Genomic DNA, 25,852 nt, shown 5'->3' with positions numbered 1-25,852 from the left:
CGGTCTTAATTTAAAAGATGGTTTACATACTTTATAAACGCAAAATATGGAAAATTACAACATGTGATATTATTCCAGTTTTATATTGTTGTTTTAAGACTGAATTGAGGCAAAAGGTCATAAAGCTCAAGGTGTCTAATACTCACGCAAGGCACCGTTTAGGCTTTGATTTATAAGATATTTTACATACTTTAGAAATTTTAAAAAAATACAGAAAAGTATGATATGAGAAGTTCTTCCAATTTGATATCGTTGTTTTAAGACTGAATTGAGGCAAAAGGTCATAAAACTCAAGGGGTCGAATAATGACACAAAGTACTATATGGGCCTTAGTTTATAAGGTATTTTACATACTTTACAAATAAAAAAAAATGAAAGTATGATGTGAATTTATTCAAATTTCATATCTTTGTTTGAAGCCTGAAATGTAGCAAAAAGTCAAAATGTTCAAGGGGGCTAACACTTTCGCAAAGTTCCTCATTTATGCAATACTTTGAATTCTTTGCTGGTAAATACACTGCAAAGTAGTATGTGTGAAATTATTCCAAGTTTATATCTGTTTAAAGCCCTAAATGTGGCGAGATGTCCAAAAGTTCAAGGGGGTTAATACTTTCGCAAGACGCTGTATACATCAAAAATCTATCTCGGCGAAAGATTTGATCAACATCGAGCATTTTTCTTGCTGAAAATATCATTGAAAACTTGTAACCATCCCCGCTTCTGATAATCAGCCGTCCGCGTTGTAAACGGAGAGGTCAGAGGCCAAGGTCACCAGCAGCTCCCACGGAAATTGATTGACAGGCCTGCGGAGCGCCCTCGCCGCCTGACCTCGGCTCTCCTTGATCATCAGCAGCACGTCGTCGTCGTCCAGCACGCGGATGAGGTCGCCCTCGTAGTCGCGGTAGTTCAGCGCGATGTCGTCCACCTTGAACACGTCCCTGATGACAAAGACGTGCCGGCGCGATGCAGCGGTTACCATGGAGATGAAAACAATGAACTCATCTCACGTTGGATTGATGATGCCCGCTAACGCGTTACTTTCCTCCGTCTTTTTATTTTTAGCCTGCTGATACATTTTTCATGAGGGAAATGGTACTTTTTTTTCCTCAACATCCCATTTCGGGTGTGTGTGTGTGTGTGTGTGTGTGTGTGTGTGTGTATATATATATATATATATATATATATATATATATATATATATCGCCATGTAAATTCTTCCATTTTTACCTCTGTATTTCAAATCTATATGTTTATGTTTATACATTTTTTTACAATTAACATTTTTGTAACAGCCTGTTTGAAATTTTGATATGCCATTTATGCTACTATTCTATGTGCCTTATAATGCAGTGCGCCTTCTATATGAAAACTATTTTTAAATGGGTCATTCATTGATGATGCGCCTTATAATCAGGTGCACCTTATATGATGTATGTGTGTATATATATATATATATATATATATGTATATATATATATACATATATATATATACCATATTTTCCACATTATAAGGTACACCTAAAAGCCTTGAATTTTCTCAAACGCTGACAGTGCGCCTTATAATCCGATGCGCCTTATACAGCAAATACACTTTCTTTTTTGATGGACAGAAAAAAAGATATCTTGATTGCCATGTAAATTCTTCCATTTTTACCTCTCCATTTGAAATCTAATTTTTTTTTACAATTAACATTTTTGTAACACCCTGTTTTTGATATGCCATTTATGCTACTATTCTATGTGCCTTAAAATGCAGTGCGCCTTATATATGAAAACTATTTTTAAATGGGTCATTCATTGATGTGCCTTGTATATATATATATATATATATATATATATATATATATATATATATATATATATATATATATATATATATATATATATATATATATATATATATATATATATATATATATATATACACCAAAGTGTCGGACCCGGGGCCTACGCGCACGATAGCGAGGAGTAGAAATGAAGTGATTACGGGAGCGCTCGGGCTAATCGCGTTAGTGCGGCCGAGCAGCTAACGAGCAGATACGCTGTGGTAATAAGCATATTGCGTGAGGGCATGTTGCTGAGCCGCGCCGCGCCGTGATGAGGGCACGGGAGGGCTGGAGGCTCCCTCGGGAGCTCATTTGATGGGCGCTGCTGATTGGCAGGCGCCAATTCACGAGCTCAAGGTGAGCGTATGTGTGCGTTTGTGTGCGGAGAAAATGTTTTAGCGCTTTTCAGGCCACTTACATCTGCTGTAATGTAAATATTCGGCATGGGACCATATCTCGTATGACGAGATCTCGTGATATTAAAGTGCATGATGAATTCTCATCTGTGCTCAGCGCTAAATCCGCAATGTACTTTTTGGCTATTGGTCTTGGCATGGGGTACACAGGAGAATGCGCTCGCTTGTAGATACAAGAAATTAATTACGCTGATCGTTAATTGTACGGCGTCTGTTGCCAGCAGTTATCGCAGCATCCAAACATAAATCAGCTGAATATAGCAGGGCTCAAGTGTTTCATATCATCTGGCGAAAGCAGTCGAATTACTTTTCAAAGATATTTTAATCGATGCGAATCACTCCCTTCGATGCCGTTTGTACTGATCACTTGGAAAGCTTAGCTTTGTTTTTTTGTTTGTTTGTTTAAAGACAAAAAAACTGAGGTTTAATTATTTTATTTTGAATGGGATGATGGAGGTTTAATTATATTTTTTGAAGAGGGGGAGATGATGAGCAACAGAGAGACGTTTACAATTTTCAAGGGGTGGGGCAATAATGACTGACAGATCAGCTGATATGTTTCAAAATATCTGTGTGGTGATATAGTTTTGCAAAATATTGGAAAAAACAGTTTGTCTCATTTATTTGTTTACATTTGAACGCTAGATTACGCTTTCACATTTACATGCATCACATTTACATTTGCACACTAGCTTCTTAATTTTTCTGTCTGCTCGATAAAAAGAAAAACATTTGAAAAGTGCACATTTTATATTGCGCATTACTTTATACTATACTACACATTTAGATAAAATCTTATCTCGTCTTCTTCCTACTTCCTTTTGAACATAAACAGCAAATTTCATTGAACTGAACATACGCTGACAATTCTCTTATTTGCTTTTTTTTGTGTTTTTTCTTTGCGTTCACATTTTATTTTATTGTGCTTGTTATTTATATATGTTCAATAAAAATCAATCAATCAATCAATCAATTCTTGTGGACTCAATCTTGTGAGACATCTCGTGGAATTTGTGTCTTGTCCCATCTCTAATAAATATTAAAAAAATATGTTCACATATATATATATATATATATATATATATATATATATATATATATATATATATATATATATATATATATATATATATATATATATATAAAATAAAAGAACATGTTTTTTCCACCTCAATAATGCAGTGGCAAGTTTATCCATGATCATTTTTTCAGGTCTTGCCTCCTTGATTTTTTCCAACAATTACAATAACATCGTAATAAAATCCAATCATTATCCCTCATTTAGCACTTTACAGCCTGCTCCAAAAAGTGATCATCGCATTTCTGTTCATTTTCCCCATGATGACACCACTAATGGAACTCACATTTCATTTCTAAAACGTACTTCTCAAAATAGGGACGAGTGCGGGGAATGACAACTACCTCATACGAGACATCAGCTCCTTGTATGTTGGCTGGATGTTGAGGTCCTCTTGAACGCACACGTCTCTGGAAGCGTACACACACGCACGCACACACACACACACACGCTGTTTAAATGTACTTTACACCCTGTGGACTCTTATACCATTTCAAGAAAAGTAATGGGCCTGGAAGGGGGCTCCTCCCACCTGTGGTCCCTTGTGAAGGTTTCTGATTTTCCCCAAATTGGAGTTTTGGAAGTTTTTCCTTCCCTTTCTGGGAGCTTCGACAGGGGATGCTGTTGTGTACCTTACACCGAAAAGATGTCTCGACATGACCTCTTTTTATCTGTGAAGCCCCTTGAGACTTCGGTGATTCAGGGTTATACAAATAAAATTTGATTGATTTGATTGATAGAGAGAGGAGGAAACCGTTGGAGGAGAAGCTGGAATGGTGGAGGTGTCGAGTGTGACGTATGACGTTACACATATGTACTTTCTACCCTTACTGTATGTACTTAGGGAAAAGGTACCTGAGCAATTTATGAATGGTGAAAATCCGCATATAAATGAGCCCCCTTGGAATGCTTTGGGAAGAAACTAATTCTATTTTATTCATTTTAGAAAAATGACTAATCAGGAAGTGATATTTTTTTTCTGACAAAAATCTGCATTGGCCCAAAATCCCCATCGGTTGGGCCCTATGGTGGATTGGTGACGGTTAAATTCGATTTTTCATTTTTTTGGGGCTATGACAACAACATTTACGCTGATTCGAATTTTGGTGTTTAATTTGTAGCCTAACATCGATTGCAAGTTCAGGCCCTAATATATACATATATAATGTAGACACATGAGGTGTAACAAAACGATTTCCATCTTAAAACTGGTTATCATTTGATTGCTCATATTATAATATCATTGCATTGTTGAACAGTATCATACCTCATGTATCATCATACATATCAAATTGTCTTTCTGTAGAGATATACACAAGATATGAATCAATTTATTATTGCTGCTGGTTTGTTGTTTCTTTGCTAATGTACTTAGATTGTACTTCAGAGAGTCTTTTATACGTTATAATGAGAATAAAAAAATAGCTTCAGCCCCACCATAAAGAATTGAAGCGGAATCATTACAAGTCTTTGAATCGAATCATACCCAAGAATTGAATGAATTTTTTTTTTTGTGGAGGGATGGACACCCCAAATGTATACCCATATGGACATTTTTTTGATGTAAAGTATATGTGTTTGGTTTGGTACCTGGTGACGATTCCAGAAGGGGTGAGCAGGTAGCATCGCAGGCAGCTGTAGGCGTGGTCTTCTCCGTCGCCCTCCGATTCACTTTCCGGGAGGGGCTTGATGATCTTCACAAAGGATTGTGGAAAAATACCCGTCTGGTTGTTGACCGTGCCCTGTGGGAAATAAAAACTATAAATGGCAAGCGTGAGGAATTCGCACCCGGAAGACGTGTTAGTCTGTTTAATTAGCGATAACGATACGTATGCCTTGTTACTACACCCGAATGTCGGTCGAAGTGTGACTTGACTGGAAAACATAACAAAGTAGGATGAAATAATTAAATAAAAGTAAATATACTAATTATCACTTTTGAAGATAATGCTTGAGCTCCAATTGAACGGAAATGGAAATGATTTTCCCATTGGAAATAACGTTTTTATTATAAAACATTTGGTAGCTTGTGGCCACAGTTTTGGAAAACATTGAAACTTTACTTACAAGTGAAAAAAACACAATATAAAACATAAAAATTTTTTTTTCGTTGACCTGCCCTTTAACCTTTGGGATTTTTCACTAGCCTGGCATTATTATCACCCAACTTGGGCTGACTTTGAAAGGGTCATAACAATATAATGTCAATTATAAATACATATTTACTTTCAACCCAAAATGTTCAGTAGCATTAACCTAACCATACACACACTGAATAAATATTTTTTACATCTCCAAAAATTGTAAAAATACGATAATAGCTACGCTGTATATTTATATATTTATGAAATTGAAAAATAGGAATATGTTTTATGCCATAATTACAGTATCAGGTCTTTTGAAGACTTTTGCATCTTGTGAGTCCAGGCTAAGCCAACCATCAAAGTCATTGAAAGGCTTGCAAATGTTATAAATTGGCCGCTGGCGCCACTCGGTGGTTTTGGAGTGTCAGCGCAAAAATGTCTATTTTGCAAAATAGAGAATCGGGGGAAATGCATGATAAAATTGTGTTTTCAATGTGTCCAAAATAAAATAAACAATATTTCCAATTTTGAATGGCAGTAAATGAGCCCGACATGGGCTAAATTTGACACGGATAGGGTGTGCCTCCCGGTCTCCTCTTTGCAAGCATTTAAAAGGGATGGCTGCATGGCAGATTGACAGTCGTCATGTTTTGACAATCTATGCAATATTTTAGGCTCCTAGTGTTTTTTTGTGTCTGCTTTTCCTTTGATAGCACACATCAAAAATCCCGAGTTGGGTCAAAATTTCCCCAAGGGGTTAAATACAGCTGTCGATATCTTATGTTACTCACTAGTTACCCAGTACTGATTTTTTTTTTTTTTTTTACTGAAATTATTCTCAAATAGCTTTTTGGCTATTTTTGGCTATTCTAGCCACATTAGCCCTTTCCTATTCAACCTTGCCTAAAAACTGTCACGCTCGTCTGCGCCCGAGCAGCGCATTCTGTTTTTGAACCGTATTTTTAGACGGCGCTTAAGCATTGCTGCGTGACAATAAACAGATTATCGCACTTTTCCATTAGCATTATTGGATGTGTGCACAGAGCAGGCAGAAGGTAAAAATAAGACGAAGATAAGTGCAGCATCCTCCACGTTGGCTTTGTCACCCCCTCAACGCCGTCCCTCCATCGCACCCACCTCCTGTTACTTCATCCTTTTAGCAGCTTTTACTTGTGTCGACACACTACGCGCTATTTCTTTGATGCGTTTGTATCACCGTTTGTTGTTTTAGCCATTAAATGTTTTAGCGGTGGATATAACATAAGCGGTGAATCCGTGGAGGATTGACAACGCTTCACTTGATAATATAAACTCTAATTCTGGATTGAATTTGATTTACTCCAGTTAATTGCGGCTCAAATGTAGGTGCAATGCTGGATTAATAGAGCAGAAGTAGAGGAAAAGGCAAGGAAAAAGTTGCTTGTCAGGAAAATATCTTTGAAATGATGCCAGAAACAAAAATTATGGCATATTATTTTTTTACTAATGCAAGTTTGGGTTTTCTGAATGACATAAAGTTGTGTTTCACAAAAGTGCATAATGTTTTGGTTGTTTTGTTTATTTATCTTTTGTTGTTTTAATGAAACCAGAGCAGTACAATTACTAAATCGTGTTCAGTTATATTTAACTTAAAAAACAATACTTTGAATCTTTTTGAAACTTTTTTTTTAAATGACACATTTTAAACTACACATTAATTTACACATTTTTTTATTCACCATTTTACAATTCAGTCATGAATTGTATTTTATGTATTTTATATGATCTTTGAATTTGTTTTGATTTTTATGTTATTTCACGTGCGTTTAAACTCTAAGTTATACATTTTAGTTACATATTGTTTAATTCACTGTATTTATCATTTGAATTACTTTTTAAAATGTATTTTAACATATTTTATTTATGTATTTATATTTGAATTTAAACAATTTACATTTATAAACATTTTAAATATTTAGGACACATTTTAAATCAATATTTTTTCATTGTGTATTTTTTTTAACAATTTTAATTCTTTAAATTAATTTATTTACTTTTTTTGCTGTATTTACTTTTTCTTTTACTTTTGGTTCAAATTATTTTTCACTTTTTATATTCTGTCTTTTATGGATTTTTTCCTATTTCAATTAGTTTTTACTTTTTCATGTACAGTATTTATGTGTTAACTGAATTCAAATTAGCTATCACATTTTCGTTTTTCATATAACTCATGATTTAAATCATTTTTTAACATTTTTACACGTTTTATCCTGAACTCATTTTAGATTATTTTTAACCATTTATTTTGGCGTGATTTTTATCCGAGTTGTAAATCAGTCCAGTTAACCGTAACAATATGTCTTCCTCTGATCCTTATTATCTGTTTGACTGTACCTCCAGCCAGTCTGCGTTGACTCGATGCAGCAGGAAGATCAAGTCGCCTCTCTTCAGGTTCAGCTCCGCCTTGCTGCTGCCGCAAAAGTCAAAAATGGCCTGGCGCAAAAGAAGAAACAGTCAAGTGAAAAGGGGGCTGACTGGGTCAATGTAACCCAACTTTCTGGGTAATTTTATACCTTATAACCCAATCTTGAGTGGTTGATTTGTTGAAAAAAGTCAGTCAAAAATAACCCAATTTGTTTAACCCATTTGTATAACCCATTTCTTGGGTCAAATTGACCCAAATGTTTTCAATATAATCACATTTTCTGGGGTTGTTTTGTTGAAAACAATCCGGCAAGTTGGGCAAAATTGACCCCAATTGGGACACTAGACCCCTTTTTTTTTTTTTTTTTACCAAATTGGGTAACTGCTTTTAGAATGCAGCATTTCTAAGTGTGCATCTTCACATTAAACCAAAAGATGAGCTGGGTCAAAACAATTTAATACGGTATTTAGCAGAAGTAGCCCAATCAGTACAAAATTCAGAGCTACACAGAAATTGGGTTAGGATAGCAAGAAACAACGAAAAACGGTTGGGTCAAATTTAATTCAATTGGGTCAAAAAAGTAGTGACCCATTTCCTTGGTCAGTTTGACCCGACTTTCTGGAAAGGTTTGTACAATAAAACCCGTTTTTCTGGGGTGTTTATGAAAACAATTCAGGAAATGGTCTTAAATCGACCCAAGAAGCGTGGCTTTCACTTCGTGACCAAAATCGGGAAATTGGAGCGTTTTTTTTTTTACCCAGTTGGGTAGCAGCTTTTAGAATGCAGCATTTCTGTGTCCTTATATCAAAGATCAAAAGGTGAGCACGGTCAAAAACTTTAACCCAGTATTTGGTAGAAATAATCCCATCTGCTCAAAACACATTTCTTGGGTCCAACTTTCTGGAAAGGTTTGTCCAATACAGCCCAATTTTTTGGGTTGTTTTGTTGAAAACAATCCAGGAAGTGAACTTAAATAGACCCAAGTAGCACGGCGGTCACCTTTTAACACAAATCTTTTTATCCAATTGGGTAACTGCTTTTAGAGTACGGCGTTTTTAAGTTTGCGTCAAACCATTAAAAGACGAGCGCGGCGCACGGAGGGAGCCGCGGCGAGATGAGGCGCGTGAGACGACGCTCTGCGCGGCGAGGCGGCAGCATCGGCATCGGCAGAGCTGGGCTGGCCAAAAAAAGAACGCGGAGCGGCGAGAGCAGTAGGAGGGAGGTGAAGAAGAAGAAGAGGAGGAGGAGGAGGAAGAGGAGGAGGTAGGAATAGTGAAATTTAAACAGAGGTGCGGGGCTGACAGATCACTGCTGCCTTTGCTGTCCGCTTGGCTCGCGGCGAGTGAGGAAGATCGGGATCAACTTCACGGGACGATGTGCGGTGAGCCACTTTAAATCGTCTTGATTCCAACTACGCAACTAGTATTATGAATTATTATTATTCGGTTTATACTCCAGCTCGTTTGCTGTCAATCAGTGCCGAAAATTCCTATCGCGACAAACGCAGCGTTGTGAAGTGTCAAGCGGTGCATGCAAAAAAAACAACAAATGTTTGACATTTTTCAACAGGTGAGAGTTCATTAATACTTTATGTTGATCCATAATTAAATGGATCGTATTTTGAGGGATATATCAGAGGTATCAAGTTGTAAAGTTGATATCAATATCAAAGATTTTGTGGTTGGAGGGAATTTATGCCTTTTTAGGTCTGACATTAAGAAATTATTCTTTGCGTATTTGAAAGGGCAAAAAAAAAATACTACCCTGTTGTCATCACATGTACTGTATGTGACCTCATGGTCCAAAGCGGGTCAACAGGACATGAGAAAGTGCGTGGAAGTAATTGTGAATCTAATCCCGGCGTGAACAAAATGAGAAATCTGGATTAACGATCACAGATTAATTTGACCATGTTGACACCAAGACTCACGCACAAAATAAGCAAAAACACATTCAACTCTCCGAGCTAAGAATATATGACTTTGCACAGAACTTTAGTCGTTGTGTCTAGTTTTTTTAGGGCTAAAAATTGCTGGTGACGATGGTGATAAACTCCTATAAATTACAAAGATTTATTTGATTGATTTTTCTCTATAGTTTGATTTTCTTAGCATGACACACACACATATATATATATATATATATATATATATATATATATATATATATATATATATATATATATATATATATATATATATATATATATATATATATAGAGAGAGAGAGAGAGAGAGAGAGAGAGAGAGAGAGAGAGAGAGAGAGAGAGAGAGATGGATAGATGAGTAAATAAGTATTTATTTGAAATTATATTTCTAATAAGTCAATTTGATTTTTTTTTGTTAATTACCACAACAATGATGTTGGGTTGACTATTGGACAAAAAAATCTTTGAACTAAATGTTGTAAATGACTATAGTCATTTTTTAAATCCACTTTAAAATCCACAAAGTGAAATTACATAAGGAACTTGCTATTACTATTACATTTGTTTTCATTTAAATTATTTTTAGAAAGCCTGATTGAAAAATTATGTGTTTTATTATTCTTTCTCCTGTCTAAAATGTTTAATTTGTTTTGAAGTGTTGGAATTTTTCTGCGACTAACTTTTAATTTCTTTCAAATTTTAATATAATTTAATTGTTCAAAAATGTCTACTCTATTTGTTGAAAAGCTGACACACTCACAAATAAGTTTAATATTAAAAAAAAATCATATTTATTTGAATTGTATTATTAAAGGGGGCAAACCTTTTTTTTTAACTATAGGAACAATTCTGGAATATTGGATGTGTTTTGTTTATTAGTGTATTTTTGAAAAAATCTTAAAAAAAAACACATTAATTTTTTTATAATATTTTGAACTGAGAGAAAAGCGGTACACGCACAAAAAAAGTGAGGTACGTGAGATTGCCGAGGTGTTCTCAGGAGTTCTCGTTAGCAAGAACGAGGCAAGAAGCGGTTAGCGAGGCGTCGAAATAGAAACGGAGCGGCTGGGTATTGTTGAAGCTTTGCGACTGCTTTGCGCAGGGAAGGAGTGGAAATGACGCCTGGGTTGAGCCCGGCACAGGAGCAATCATCTCGCGCAATTAGACGCCCGCCCACCCTCGCTAACAAGCTTGTAAAAAAGCCTGGGCTCCTTGATTAGCGGCAGCCAGGAGGGAGCCGGCGTTCCCTCGGCGAAAAGCCAGAAGAGGAATACTTTATGAAGCCCGTACCGCGGGTCTCTACTGGAGGGAGATTTGACTGGGCGGATTGTCAGGCCTGACTACCGTACCTGCAGGCCAATTCCAAAGTGCCGGCTATGTTTCCATGGTTACGGCCGCACTGTTGTCAAGTGAAAAGAATCCTCAGCATTTCTGGCACGCTGAAAAGGGATGCGAGGAAGGAAGCAGGCTTAAAGTTTGGAGGAGCGAGGAGCTGATGGAAATGAAGAGCGATGAAGACGAAGGCGAAGATCACAGAGGTAAAAGGAAGAAGGATCGGCGCCGCTGAGACTCGAAACTACTTGGTGACTTCTGCTTTCCGCGCCGCCGTTTTCCTGTTTGTCCCATTTAAAAAACAAAAGGTTCTCCCTGTTCGGGTTTGTTTGCATCGGGCTGGTTTTGTAACAATTTTGCCACGTCCCAACAAAGGATGTGAAAATTCTTATGGCTTTAAAAGATGGTCCTATACGATTATCCTTCTGCATGAGAGGGTTTTGTCCTGTTACCCCCTTGTGATATTATGTTACAAATTAGGGAAATTCCGTTGATTTTTTTATGATATCATAAATGAATCAATGGGGGGGAAAAACACTAGGGAGCTGAAATTTCCTGCAGATGTTTAAAACATGTCAAATTTCAAAATGCAACCATTCTGACATTTCTGTGTGATTGCAGCTGAATGTGCGAGATTTTGTGTGCAAAAGGTAATCGTTGTCCAAATTTTGGACCATGTGGAACCATTATAATTACAATTTTTAAGATGCATTTTAGTAGGATTTATTCCATTGATTTTCCTGCAATTTTTGCTACATTCCGTCCAGCGGCAGTCAAGTATGTCAGCAAACAGAAAATTCTTTGTTTACTTGTGTTTCACCTCAAGACAGTAGGTGGCAGTAAAGACCAGTTAATGGCTATGTCTTAAAGTGTCATCATCACGTCACAGACTACAAACAGGTCATACCAAATTTCATTTGGGAAAGAAATTATTTATCAATAACTCAATTACGCCTTTAAAAGCATTTACAAAATTAGGGGCAAAATGCAATGAGTATAGTTTGCAAAATGTGTGCACAAGGGTTAATAGAATCAAAAACTGTTCGTACCGCCCTTCTTAAGTATCCACTCAAGCGCAGGATTCATGGGTTATTATCCCAGCCAGTCTGCTTGAGGTCCCATGTGTGGCACCTATGTCCAACCCCAAACCTAGCTCCACTTAAGTGTCCATCATCTATGCCAGGTAACCTGAGAACCCCTGGGCCCATCATCGGTGCCTAAACTTTGACAAGTCACTGGGTCCATTAGCCCTGCTAAATCTGCCTGAGGACCCTGGTCCAGCACCCTTGTCCCATCCTCTATTTTAGGATCCATCCTCCCTGAGATCCCTAGGTCCAATATTGTTGCCTAGACTGTGACAGATCCCTGGGTGCATAAACTCTGTCATGTCTGCCCGGTCCTTGGTCTTGTCCCAACGTCAGACTAGCTCATTCTAGGATCCATTCTTTCTGCCAAGAAACCTGAGTCCCTGTGTCAATGCCTAGACTTCGACAGGTCCCTGGGTCCATAGCACCTGTCAAACCACTGAAATACCAAGAACTATCGTGTCCAGACAGACTCAAGTCCAAGTATCAGGCAACCAGGGACCCTGTGCTGAAAGAGGTGCGCTGAAGTACCAGGGTCTTGAACCCTTGCCCATCACTGAGACCTCATGAAGAACCCAAGTCCTTCCAGACCATCCAGGCCCTGAAAATGTTTTAAAGTTATGATATCATGATTTCAAAGAATCAGAACTGAGCTTGGTTTCTGAGAGTTTAGCCAATTTACGACTGTTTTCCCTAATTAAGAGAACACGACGCAGGACGAGAACAATCACCCAGTAGCACACCAAGGGGCACTCGGCTCTCGGAGCGAGAGAGAGCTAAAATAAAACGTTGAGTAGGCTGGCAGCATTGTGGGTAGATTACAACTAGTCTTGTGTGGGAGAGAGAGTGAGAGAGAAGGCGAGGAAAGTCAACTAGACAACCTGAGTTCTGCACTGCGTGATACTGAGAACTGTTTTTGTCTTGACACTCGTGCAACGGACATAGAAAGCATTTCTACTCAAAATCAGTGATTCACAACCACAGTGCCCCTTGCAAAACGTGTAGTACGTATGTATTTTGTAGTAACGGATACAACGATTCAATGTCCTACCACTAGATGGCAGAAAATACAATGAACCACCCCATCCACCTGTTAAAATTCACATAACAGAAGAGCTTTGTGTTTAACTCAACTGGTCTAGATTTGAGACCCGATCCTATTTTTTTTGTGTGTGTACAGTGCCAGGCAAAAGTTTGAGAACACCTTCAAATTCAAATGGTGTCAAACATAAGGAGGTTAAGAAATTCTGGCGATCAATTTGAGGATGCACAGCTGTAGGCTAAGAGTTATACCAGGTCACAATGCATTATTTTACATCAGAACACTGACTGCATAAAAGAATCTCAGAGCCAATAGTGTAACATGTATGTAATATTTCAACTTCACAAGGAAACTTAGTATTGATTCTTTCTTGTTTGCATGTATTGATTTTTAGTTTGAATGTGTATGCGGACACCTCCGCACGGTCACGTGTTGATGCAGAGCAATGCTAACCCTAACGCTAACCCATGGCTGCTATGGGTTGTAGTTTGCTTAAATGGATTTTGCACGGTTGTTACGCTGTGGGTGGTTACCGCAGCAACAATAATAAATAAATACAATCAAATAAGTGTGCATATACCTCAGCTCTGGGTGATGAGAAGAGATCCGTCTTGGGTTTGACTGTTTTCCTAAAAGATCGAGAAAACCGTGGAAATGAACTTACAATGAACCCAATAACATTTTCTCTCGTATGGGGCGACCAGTTGAAATGGCGTCTTTACCTTAGTGAAATGTCATTAATAGAGCCACCATGTGTGGGTGAAAAAAGTAGAAGTAATGAAAGAGAAATTTTGCATCATTTCCTCTTGGGAGAATCTCCCCTTACCACATTCTCTCGTGGTGAAACATGCCACGCGCTAACCATCAGACGGCTCAGACAGTCTTCACAAATAAGGAAGTAAACTCAACGCGTGTCTCCCATCCCATTAGACTCAATTGCACTAAGATGATCATTTGATGCGTTATATTGTCCATATTAATAATATGAACAAGAAGAAGTATACATTACATAAAGAAGCAATTGAAAAGAAATCATAGTGTCACAGGAGAGCCATCGTTATTTTTTTTAGTGTGTTCTGTTTTGTTATTCAGAGCGTTAAAAACTCTGGGGAAAAATCAGTCTCTGAGTCTGTTTGTCCGTCTTTTCTGAGCCCTGCATTGCTGACGAAAGGGCAACAGTTTGAAGGAAAATTCAGGAATATCATGAAAATCATGATATGCCCAAAAATCTACTTTAGATTTATAGTTACTTTGAACTTGTGTTATTCATTAGCATTGTAAGGACCTTTTAACTCATGTCTATTATTTTGATCCTTTTGAGTCATTTTCTTCCACGTCATTCTCGGAGTATTTTAGCTGGAACTGTGATAACTAATTGGTCTTGGCATTTTAAACATACATGTTGGCACCATCTGGGTGAAATTTCAGCTCCCCGGTGGCTTCTTTCCATGCTTTTCTTCGGATGTGAAATGACTTTGATGTAAAGATCAAAGTATTGGAAGTGCAATGAAACTGCTAATTTAGACTTATACCAGTGGTGCTTGATTATGCATGGACAGAAGGTCTTACACTTTGCGGGTTGGCGGTCGCTGACGCCTAAGAGCCCGAGGCTGATGTTGGCTGTCCTGCTCGGTCTGGTAGAAGAACATCCTGAGATCCTCGTCCAGGAGGAACCACGTCGGCAGACCCAACAGCCTCTGCAGCAGGCAGGAGGAGAAGAATGTGACTGGAACAAGGGGAAACGAGGCTTGTGGGAGTCTAGTGAGGTAGAAGGTGTGATGCGGGAAAAGATGGAGAAAACCACATAGGTTGTGGCCAAATAAGCAAGGCGAGTGAGTGGGAGAAGATGTCCATGTGTGTGTCGTTTTTTTTTTTTTTTTTTGGGGGGGGGGGGTTCAACGTGTCAAAAAGTCCCAACACTCCTGTCAGTCAGGCATGATGTGGGCACGGGGCAGAAGAAGAGAGAAGCAAAAGAGAGAAAGAAGAGGTGACGCCTACGTGTGCAGCTTCATCTGCAAAATGATGCACCAGTAAACGTTCAAGTCAGCGCGGTACCCACCTACAGAATCGCTCAGCCCACTTATAGATTGGAGCGAGTGCAACAAGACTTCACTTTGACGCGAACGCTGCAATTACCTTCATGTACGCGTTCAACTCGGGGATTCGGCTCTCCGCAATCTCGCGCTTGTTCCCGATAAACACTTTTCCTGGACAGAGACAATGCACTCTAGTATTGCACTTTGCAATACATACATACATATACATATATATATATATATATATATATATATATATATATATATATATATATATATATATATATATATATATATATATATATATATATATATATATATATATATATATATATATATACACACATGTTTTTACAAGCTCTTACAAAGTTACAAGCCTCAAATGCTATAAATCTCAATTAATTATGAAAATTGTTTGACAGCACTAATATACATACATAATATAATCATATTTTGTATTTATGTAAATTATATAAAAAATACTTGTAAGAATATATATATATATATATATATATATATATATATATATATATATATATATATATATATATATATATATATATATATATATATATTTTGAAAACACGTTTTTACAAGCTCTTACAAAGATACAAGCCTCAAATGCTAGAAATCACAATTAATTATGAAAATTGTTTGACAGCACTAATATACATACATAATATAATCATATTTTGTATATATGTAAATTATATAAAAATACTAGGAAGAATACATATATATATATATATATATATATATATATATATTTTTTTTTTTTTTTTTGAAAACACACACATGTTTTTACAAGCTCTTACAAAGTTACAAGCCTCAAATGCTAAAAATCACAATTAATTATGGAAAATTTAGCAAGAAATTAATTGCTTGACAGCACTAATGAACATACGTAATATAATCATATTTTGTATATATGTATATGGCATTGACAAAATCTACTGTTTCATTAGACTTAGTCCATTGTTTTTTTTTTTTACAATGTTTTTGTCATTCGACGTCCTTCAACGAACAGCGCACTTCCAACAAAAATTGAATGTGGTATCAAAAACTCAATTTTCAGAGTCATAAGCCTGATTTGGTGACAACGCCTCACATATACGCAGTTTTTTTGAGGCCCAGATTAAAATAAAGACACATTTCCAAAGTCGTTAACCATCGTAAATCCCGAAAATACGAGTGGGCCCCCACTAAATCACTCCCAAGGCCATCAAGTGCTGTTATTAAATCCCATTTAGCCCGCTCCTAATGACCCTCGGCCTTCATGTTCAGCTCGCACTCAATCAATTCCCCCTCCTCCTCTCATTCACACTAAAGCAGTCAGTGACTAAGCCACTCAATGAATCAAATTGTCTTTCGTAACCTCCACCTTTGTAATGGCGGCGATTTGTTTCACAAAATCAAGAGGGCCGGGAAACCCTGCTTTACTTCAAAATCGCAAGCTAAAGGGAGTCGTTTTGCTAGCTAATGACTTGCTTGAAAGTGCCCTAGAAGACCATATGTCTTTTTTTTTTTTCCTGCTGCCTGACATCCCATCATCCCATGTCTCTCCTTCAGTTTCCCTTTCCATCTTGATGAGCTCCGCAATTAAAGCCATCGGCGCTAATATTATCCAGCAGATTTCCTCTGTGACAGATGCTAAAGTTTGCAGAAAAGTTGAACCTCCGCCATTCAGTGAGTGAGAATTCCTAATGTATTCCGTTTCCATCAAAGATAAATGGTGATTGGGTAGCATACATTCAAAGCGGCACACTTGTAAAGGTTTTGCTACTTTTGAATTCCAAAAAAGGTGCAATCACATCCTGAATGTAAAAAAAAAAAAAAAATCAATAATGTAATACTGAGCAGAAAAATGAGTCATGTTCCACTCAAACCCACACTAGTGAATAAACCAACAAACTTTTAAATAGCAGATTAATGAAAATCCAAACTATGAAAAAAAACTAAGACACGTGCCGTTTTGAACGTTGACATGTTGTCATCATCTGGGTGAAATTTCAGCTCCCTAGTTCCTTCTTTCAATGCTTTCCTTTTGATGTGAAATGCCTTTGAGGTAAAGATCAAAGGATTGGATGAAATACATAAATTTGCCTGACAGAATAACACTGTCATGTTTGTCTCCATTCTAAGCATTTTTTTTTTTTTTGCTGTCTTGAGACTTGCTGCAAAGCGTTTAACGGCCTCCTGTGGCGCAATCAAGTGCCACACAAAATGTCGCAAACACGTGCGCTGCAACTCCAGCAGCCCGTAATCAAAGGGCAAATTGTTTAGGAAATTAGACACGCAGCAGGCACAGAAATTTTCTGAATGCTGGACTAGATAAATGTGAAGCGTTTTCACGAAATCATGCATATGTCTGAAAATGAAAATTGAGACATTGATAAAGTCCGGTGCTTCTCAAATAGTGGGGCGCGAACAAACCCAGGGAAAAACCAAGCTTTTGTCATGTTAAGTGTAATTGCGATAAAATAAGGATTTTGAACATTTTATTTTTTTTCAGGCACTTTGATGCACTTGTTTTTTTTCTGTTTTAGACTAAGCTGCAACCCATATAAGCACTGTAAAAAATAATGAACAGTTGTTGAAAGTTGATTTATATTGCTTTTTTCTTTTATTGATATTAAAATAGCTGTGTGTGTGTGTGAAAAGTTTTCTCTTTCCTAAGGGATGTTCGTCAAAATATAATTGAAAAGCACTGCAGTAACTGTACTGTTTTCCCTTCCCTTCCCATCCATTTGGCTGTAGTCACACGGAGAGCCGCGGTTATAATAGCGGCGCCTAGAAGTCTAATTAAAGTAAAGCCTGTAGCTGACCAAACATGAAAACAATCAGATCTACTCCTGTTCTCATTGGTTGGTCACATTGGGAGCCATTCATGTTTCTTGTAGGAGTGCCCGTCTCCCTTTTGAGACTCAAACATGCTGTTAGGTTGACCTATAGGAAGAGCAGGAAAGAGCAGCGCCATACCGGATCATTCTAAATTATTTAACTAGATTGCTTTGGTCATAAATTGAAATTTCAAGCGTAAACTTGTTGTTATCATGTTTGGTCAGCTACAGGCTTCACTCTAAAAACGTATCAAATAATTGTCTATCGCAAGCTACAGTCGTGAGTGAGGATGGATTCTCGCTACCTGGAAGAGTGGGGAGCACGCAGGTAGTGGGGCCGGGTCTGTCCGGGTCTTCCGGAGAGTATCTAGACTCCAGGATCTGGTGCAGGCTGAAAAACTCGCGGTAGCGCCTGTAGATCAGATACTTGCTGCTTCCTTTGGTTTTCACTTCAACAACAAACCTCTGCCAAAGTGATCGAAAGACAAAGGCATTTTCTAAGTTTTAGTTTTTTCTAAGCTTTTTATTGTCTTTAACTTACAAAGTAGTCGATGAAGCCTTTTTTCTCCTCGATATCCGCAATGGTGGCGCTGATGGGGACGTTATTAGGCAGCTGGTCGAAGTCGCTAGGTAATAAGGAATGCATCAGATTTCAATCAATTAAACAATTGACCTTTCCATATATCATGGACTGACGGGGAAGTCAAGAAATTTAATTAAATACTTCATAAAAACAAATTGATATCTAGTACACAAGTAATGTGATGTCAGGAGAAACCTCAGATATCCAAACTTTGGTGTCTTCTTTTTTTTTTCACAAATCAATACTACAGTAAACCTTTATTTATTTCTGTGGTTATGTTCCATGCAAATAAAATGCCACACACTATTCAACAATTTAGTTCCATGAAATTTAATTTTAAAAGTTATTTAATTTTATATATATATATATATATATATATTAATTAATTAATTACTTAATTTCATTTGATCAATTAGTTTTGATTATTGGTCAAGAGTGTTGTATTTTATAAATACACTTTTATTTCTGATTAAAAATTTTCAAAAAAGTTCAAAGACAGTGAGGAATGCTAATGTATGAACAGACTTTATTTTTAAGACATAACCTGACAACCAATTTTAGTGTCTCCTGTATTTGAAGACCAACTTCTATTTTCTTAAAAAATAAAGTTCACGATGGTTTCCCTATTTTAAAATAAAGCAAACTCATGTGTTTATAACGATACATTTTTGGATGTTTGGTTTGTCGTTTCAATTTAAAAAAAAAAAATCCACAATAACGACAAATGTGACCTACAAATATTGAACTTACCTCTCAGAGCGTAGCTGCTGTGGTAGCGACATGGCCAAAGGTGTCAGATGCTGTAAAAAGCAAACAAAATCGTTTCAAATGTGTGAGTGTTCAGTGAAAAGAAGCTTGAGGAAGTGAGAGTTCCCTCTGATGTTTCACACATGACAAAGGGGAGGGACCGGAGCCAGGTGGCAACCAGGAAATGTTATGTCGTCTTTCCAAACAAACAAAAAAAAAAAGGGAACTTTTAGTAAAGTGATACAAGTAGATCAGGGAAACGGGCTTTGCTTTTGCAATGTAATTGCACATCTGTGGCACGGGGTGGTGCTGTGGCGCTCATTTTCAAAGTCTGTAAAATAAAAAAAAAGCAAAACGTTTTCAATTGCTGTCAACATTTTTTTCTAAATCACATGAATTATTTACGTGATTTAGAAACAACCAGCACAATGTTTTCTAGTTTTTTCTACAAGTTGAATTATTTAAGATAATGGCGTTATTGTTCCAGATCAATTTACATGTATTATCATTTATTCGTTTATTTCTTTTCAGCATTAAATAATTTAGTTGGTCAAAAATGTTGCTAGTTTGAATAAGGATTGGCATATTGTTTTCTTTCATGCACTTTGATGCACTGCAAGTAATTTCTTTTCAGATTCAGAATAGGCTGTAACCTGTATAAACCTGTGCAAAAAAAGTTAACATTTGCTGAGTTATTTAATAGGTTTTTTTTTTTTTGTTATGTTATGTTAAAAAGGATACAATTTTAGGTATCCATATACAATTTCAATAGATAAGGATCTCATTTATAGTGCAGCGGGGGCTTTGCAAAAAAAAGAGTCAAGAAGCACTGTTTTAGTATGTATCATGTTGTAGTATTCATCATACGAAGACAATTCATATTTATAACAAAATAATGTAGTTAAATATTTTACACCATATACTAGCCCAAAACCAGTTAAAAAAAATACTCTAAAAATACTCTAACTCCAGATGATTGAGATGTTTTTACCAAAATACGAGTAAGGCCTCTTAGTTAAATATTGTACTCCATATACTAGCCCAAAACCAGCTAAAAAAATACTCTAAAAATACTCTAAATCCAGATGATTGAGATGTTTTTACCAAAATACGAGTAAGGCCTCTTAGTTAAATATTTTACACCATATACTAGCCCAAAACCAGCTAAAAAAATACTCTAAAAATACTCTAAATCCAGATGATTGAGATGTTTTTACCAAAATACGAGTAAGGCCTCTTAGTTAAATATTTTACACCATATACTAGCCCAAAACCAGCTAAAAAAATTCTCTAAATCCAGATGATTGGGATGTTTTGACCAAAATACGAGTAAGGCCTCTTTGTCGTGACTGCCAATCAAATTATTGGCGTGGAATCAGATGTGAAGTGCGACGCAAAGTGAAGGACACCCAGCACAGGAGGAGCGTTTGCATTGTGTCACACTGCAGTGAAAAGATGTGCAAAAATACACAACTACACAACGCGTGCAAGCTGAGCTTCTTACAGCGATGCATTTTCGAGTGTCTATTCATTGTCAAGGACAGGAGGGGCCTCTGAAACTTGTTTTTCCAACAGAAGCACGAAGAAATTCAGCTGTGGATTTTCAAAATGATGGGTTACTTTTAATAAGTCCTTCTCAAATAGTTGTGCTCCCTGGAGGAGGGAGAGGGATATGCGGTGAAAAGGGGGTGCATGGGAAGGGAAACAGGTTTTGTTTTTTAATGCTGTGGTAGTGTAACTTCACATTTATGGCACTAGGTGGTGCACTGGCACTGTCATTGTCAAAGTCTATGAGGAACTTTTTCAATCGCTGTCAACAATATTTTTTTCCCCTAAATCAAAGGAATGATTAACCCCTGGGTCATAACATCGTCAAATATAAATATATATTTACTTTCAAACCATCAAAATGTTCAGTGGCATCAGCACTTATGTCATTTTGGGGTTAGGGGGAACCTACAGTCACTCTATGTAGAAAAAATGTGATTTGTATATTTATATTTTTGTAAAATTGAAATAGGAATATTTATTATGCCATAGTAAGAGTATTATGACTTTTGAAGACTTTGCATTATGGGAGTCCAGGCTAAGCCAATCATCGAAGTCATTGAAAGGCTTGCAAATGTTATAAGTTGGCCGCTATCGCCACCCAGTGGTTTTGGGGTGTCAAAACAAAAATTTCTATTGTGCCCCGTCGGTGAGTTGCGGTTGAAAGGATTAATGGAAAAAATCGGCGGGAATGCATGATTACACATTGGGTTTTCAATATGTCCAAAATGGACAATATTTCCAATTTTGAATGGCAGTAAATGAGCCCGACATGGGCTAAATTTGACATATACACTGTGTACATCTCGACCTCCCGTCTGCAAGCATTTAGAAGCAACGGCAGCTTGGTAATTTGAAAGTCATCATGTTTTGACAAGCCATGCAATATTTTAGTCTATTTTTTTGTATGCTTTTCCTTTGATATCACACATCAAAAACATCAAGAAGCCAGAGTTGGGTCAAAATTTCCCCCAGGAGTTAATGTGATTTAGAAAAAAAATAAGATTTATACCTTTTTCTTCAGAATAAAATATTGATGATATTGGTGTTTCGGATTATTTTACATTTATTATTAACCATTCTTTTTTTTTTCTTCTCTAAATTAAATAAGGATTGAGATTTTTTTTTATCAGGCCCTTTGATGCACTTGAAACTACCGTTTTTCAGAAAAAAAAAATTGTGTGCTGGCCAATGTTTACAATGAATCTGAATAAGTTTAAATGTTTAGAATGTGTTTGAAAGGAAAATTATATTTTTTAAATGGTCTGCAACTTAACAGAAATAAGCTTGTGTTGTGTATCTATTGTCATTATTTGGAAAAGGTTTTCTTCATCATGTGATTTGCAAACATTACATAATAAGAGGCTGGCTGCGTAACAGGCCAAACAGCCAACAACTTGGTGGATTCCTTTTTAAAAACGCGCCCACAGCCGCCCTCACATGCAAAAGCCTTAGCGTGCACGCTAAATATACAGTTGCATATTTGGCAAACTTGCCCTTCAGTCTCCCACTCAAGCTGCTTACAGTAGTTAGCCTCAGATGCTAATGAGTCCATTACAGTACATATAACAGTCATCCACTTCTATTTTCAATTCATATAAAATCTTTAAAAAATTATTCATGGTCTTGCAAATCATCTTCATTCTTCATTTCTAATTGTCTATTCATAAAGTTTGACTGACATAGCTGATTGTTTTGTTGATGTTTCCTTTTCGCATAGCTCCATCTAGTGGATGCATAACACAACCCCAGCCACTCCTGTAGCTTCTATTCTATGCGCCTTATAGTGCAGTGCGCCTTATATATGAAAACAATTTTAAAATGAGCCATTCATTGAAGGTGCGCCTTATGATCCGGTGCGCCTTATGGTGCGGAAAATACGGTACTAGCTGACTCACAAAGCAACTAGTAACAGGACAGAGGGAAGCTTGTACCTGCGGCCACATCATCATGTCCTATCTTCACACTCTGGTCTCTAGTTTACATGTTTTCCTCTGCATGTCTATTCCTCCAGCTGACAGGATGGTGATGACAGACCTGTTGAAAGCGGAGGAGATCAAGAAAGCTCTTGATGCCTTTGCAGGTTGGATTGCTGTATTATAGTACTCTACTCCTGCACTTCTCATTCGACAAAAGGAGTGATGGGGAAATGGCTCCTCATGAACCAACTGAATTTTTTCACTTCCCTAGATGGTGCTCTTGGTTGAAAGACAATGAAGATGTATCACATTGCACCAAGAGTGCCATCTAGGGGAGTAATTTGTGTGGTTTATGAGGCCAAAGTTTCCCATCACTAGAAAAATATTCATGATTCATTTTATTCAAATGGAGCTATTTGGTTTGTTTGTGGAGCAGCAGAAACGTTTGACCCTAAAAAGTTCTTCGACCTGGTGGGAATGACGGCAATGTCGGCAGAGAGCGTCAAGCAGGTCTTCCGGGTTCTGGATGTGGACGGGAGTGGCTTCATAGAAGAGGAGGAACTCAAGTGAGGCAAAAATGACAAATTGATTATTATTTATATCAGGGGTCACCAACGTGGTACCCGGGGGCACTACGTAGCCCCCAAAGATCATACAAGTAGCCTGCAGGCCTGTTCTGCAAATAGAACTAGAACATTGGTGATATTCTGTGAAATTTGCAAACAATTATACATGTATTACATTTACCATATTACACCTGATTTACATATTTACTACAGCCCAGTACTAAAGAAGCAGCTCTGTTTCAAAAAGGTCAGTGACCCCTGATATATGTAAATATATATATATATATATATATATATATATATATATATATATATATATATATATATATATATATATATATATATATATATACAGTATATATATATATATATATATATATATATATATATATATATATATATATATATATATATATATATATATATATATAAAAATTCCATCTTCCGCAGGTTTGTACTGAAAGGCTTCTCCAAGGACGGCAGAGACTTGACAGACGATGAGACTAGAGTGTTCCTCAAAGCCGCAGACAAAGACGGCGACGGCAAGATCGGCATTGATGGTGAGAGAAAAGCGGAAGCTTTGTCTGACAAACTTTGCTGTCAGAATGAGAATGTAAAGAAAGCGAGTCGTATAAATTAATAACATGGAACCTCATCTGGTAATTCTTCAGAATTGAAACAATGTGAACCTCGAAAAATCAAATTCAGATCAAACTTTAAGTTTACCAGGAAATTGAAATGTTACGGTCATGTATGTGTGACTTTTTTATATTTTTATATCACCTTTGTCATACAGGCTCTTATATTCAAGGTTGTTTTTTGAGATTATGTCATATAAGATTGGTGACTCACAGTATTTAGTTTCCGAGTCTATTTTTTCCAACCCACTCTTCATGTGACAGTTTTAACAAATTGTATTCCGGCAATGTAAATAAAAGACACGGTACCACAAATTAAAATACTTTATTTAATATGGAAGGTAGTTTTGATCTGAAAAATTAAGCATTTCAAAATGTTAGCCAAAACATTGCCTGTAGTTACCCACGTAGCAATCAATTACTTGTTTCACTTTTTGCTTTTTTTTCTACAAACCTTGGTTATTCAAAGACGAGAATGTGTTAACTCCATTTCTTCAGTTTGAAGTTCAGTACAGAAACAAATGAGGTTTGTGAAATAATTTGGGTGTTTTGGAACTGATTTAGTTTATCTTTTAACAGTTACAGATTTGTGCCTTCTTTGGCTTAGTCTGTTTTTAGCGCCGCCTCTGGCCACTGTTGATAGTGCACTGTCTGTCATTGTAACATCGAGGATGGACAGAACATTCGGTTATTAATAAAAAATATATATATATGTTCAATAAAGCAACCAATTTAACCAGTTTCATATATTGTTTAAATTTAAATGCATTTAGTGTCTACAATTGCGATGAAGCAAGCAAAACTAATGCTGTTTTTGACTAAATAATTGGAATAATTGCCCCGGTTGGATATAAGGAGCCGTGCAATTTGCAATTTTTATTCTCTGAACTTCAGTATAGCTGAAAAGTAACAATTATTCTTGTTTTCAAATTGAATACTGTGCTGAATAAAACGGCAGTTGTGTTTGGCTTAAATGATGTATTTTCTGCAAACCTTTGCAATGGGGGTCCTTGGAAAATTGAACCCTTGGACCCTGACTCCAAAAAATTGGAGAATCCTTGATCTAAGATGCTTTTTGAAATATTAATGCACTTGATACATGTTCAGACTTTGACCATCATCACACCAAACCAATAGCGGCATCCATAAAACTTTAAATCACTCACCTGCAAGAAGACATAGTGCTCCACTGAGGAGGTTCCTCCCAATATTCTACATGTTCCCAATTTTGTCTCATTTATGTTCTTCCCCACCAGAGTTTGAAGCAATGGTGCATGAGTAGAAGGCAGCTGGACATCTTCTTCCTCCCTGAATTCATAGTTTGTACCCGCTACCATCAAACTTCTCTCACCTCCTCGGGTGAAGCCACGCATGGAGTCGTACCGACCTGACGTCTCACCCGCGACACCAGGCAGCGTCCTACAGGAGGTGTTAGCAGATATGGGTTTAATGTTTTTGTTCGGTATCAAACATACTTCTGTATCGGGTCACAATCATTCTCAATGAACTCATAAAGATAGCTTGGTGCTAGTGCTGTTGTATTCAAAATTATTATTTTCCATGTCTTTTTTTTATGGTTCGCTCACATGCCAGTGCACCTGCATCCTTCTCTTCACCACGCACCTCTTCTCATCCACCTCTGGATGACACACAAAAAACACGACCACGAAGTGAGAGAAAAGAGTAAGAAATGATAATAAATGAGTATTGGGTAATGGATATTTCTTTTACTTGTTACATTCAAAACATTCGGAATATTAAAATGCATGATCAGCATTG

General features: G+C 36.9%; 2 protein-coding genes across 2 annotated transcripts; one reads left to right on the top strand and one right to left on the bottom strand.

Annotated features, from left to right (window-relative positions):
- Positions 1-372: 372 nt before the first annotated feature.
- On the bottom strand, positions 373-19,641 carry ncf4 (neutrophil cytosolic factor 4). Its single transcript, XM_088419387.1, has 10 exons — positions 19,406-19,641; positions 18,614-18,698; positions 18,378-18,537; positions 15,333-15,403; positions 14,766-14,893; positions 13,777-13,825; positions 7,780-7,878; positions 4,913-5,064; positions 3,667-3,732; positions 373-938 (listed from the first exon to the last, which is right to left on the bottom strand). The coding sequence occupies exons 1-10, from the start codon at positions 19,435-19,437 to the stop codon at positions 728-730; spliced, it is 1,053 nt and encodes a 350-aa protein (XP_088275513.1). The 5' UTR covers positions 19,438-19,641; the 3' UTR covers positions 373-727.
- LOC148421528 (parvalbumin-7-like) lies at positions 9,031-25,603 on the top strand. Its single transcript, XM_088419388.1, has 5 exons — positions 9,031-9,191; positions 22,965-23,033; positions 23,306-23,435; positions 23,886-23,995; positions 25,330-25,603. The coding sequence occupies exons 1-5, from the start codon at positions 9,185-9,187 to the stop codon at positions 25,353-25,355; spliced, it is 342 nt and encodes a 113-aa protein (XP_088275514.1). The 5' UTR covers positions 9,031-9,184; the 3' UTR covers positions 25,356-25,603.
- Positions 25,604-25,852: the final 249 nt, after the last annotated feature.

This window comes from Hippichthys cyanospilos, chromosome 7 (assembly GCF_059441005.1).
Source record: "Hippichthys cyanospilos isolate Australia breed blue-spotted pipefish chromosome 7, RoL_Hcya_1.0, whole genome shotgun sequence".
Taxonomy (NCBI): domain Eukaryota; kingdom Metazoa; phylum Chordata; class Actinopteri; order Syngnathiformes; family Syngnathidae; genus Hippichthys; species Hippichthys cyanospilos.
This window is presented reverse-complemented; position numbering and strand designations above follow the sequence as displayed.

Excerpts from the sequence above, each read along its gene's own strand:
- LOC148421528 (XM_088419388.1), top strand. Across the intron at positions 23,436-23,885 it reads ATAGAAGAGGAGGAACTCAA|GTTTGTACTGAAAGGCTTCT; the intron begins GTGAGGCAAAAA and ends CATCTTCCGCAG. Across the intron at positions 23,996-25,329 it reads CGGCAAGATCGGCATTGATG|AGTTTGAAGCAATGGTGCAT; the intron begins GTGAGAGAAAAG and ends CTTCCCCACCAG.
- ncf4 (XM_088419387.1), bottom strand. The coding sequence starts at position 19,437 with ATGTCGCTACCACAGCAGCTACGCTCTGAGAG. Across the intron at positions 5,065-7,779 it reads TCAACGCAGACTGGCTGGAG|GGCACGGTCAACAACCAGAC; the intron begins GTACAGTCAAAC and ends TATTTCCCACAG. Across the intron at positions 939-3,666 it reads GAGCTGATGTCTCGTATGAG|GGACGTGTTCAAGGTGGACG; the intron begins GTAGTTGTCATT and ends CTTTGTCATCAG.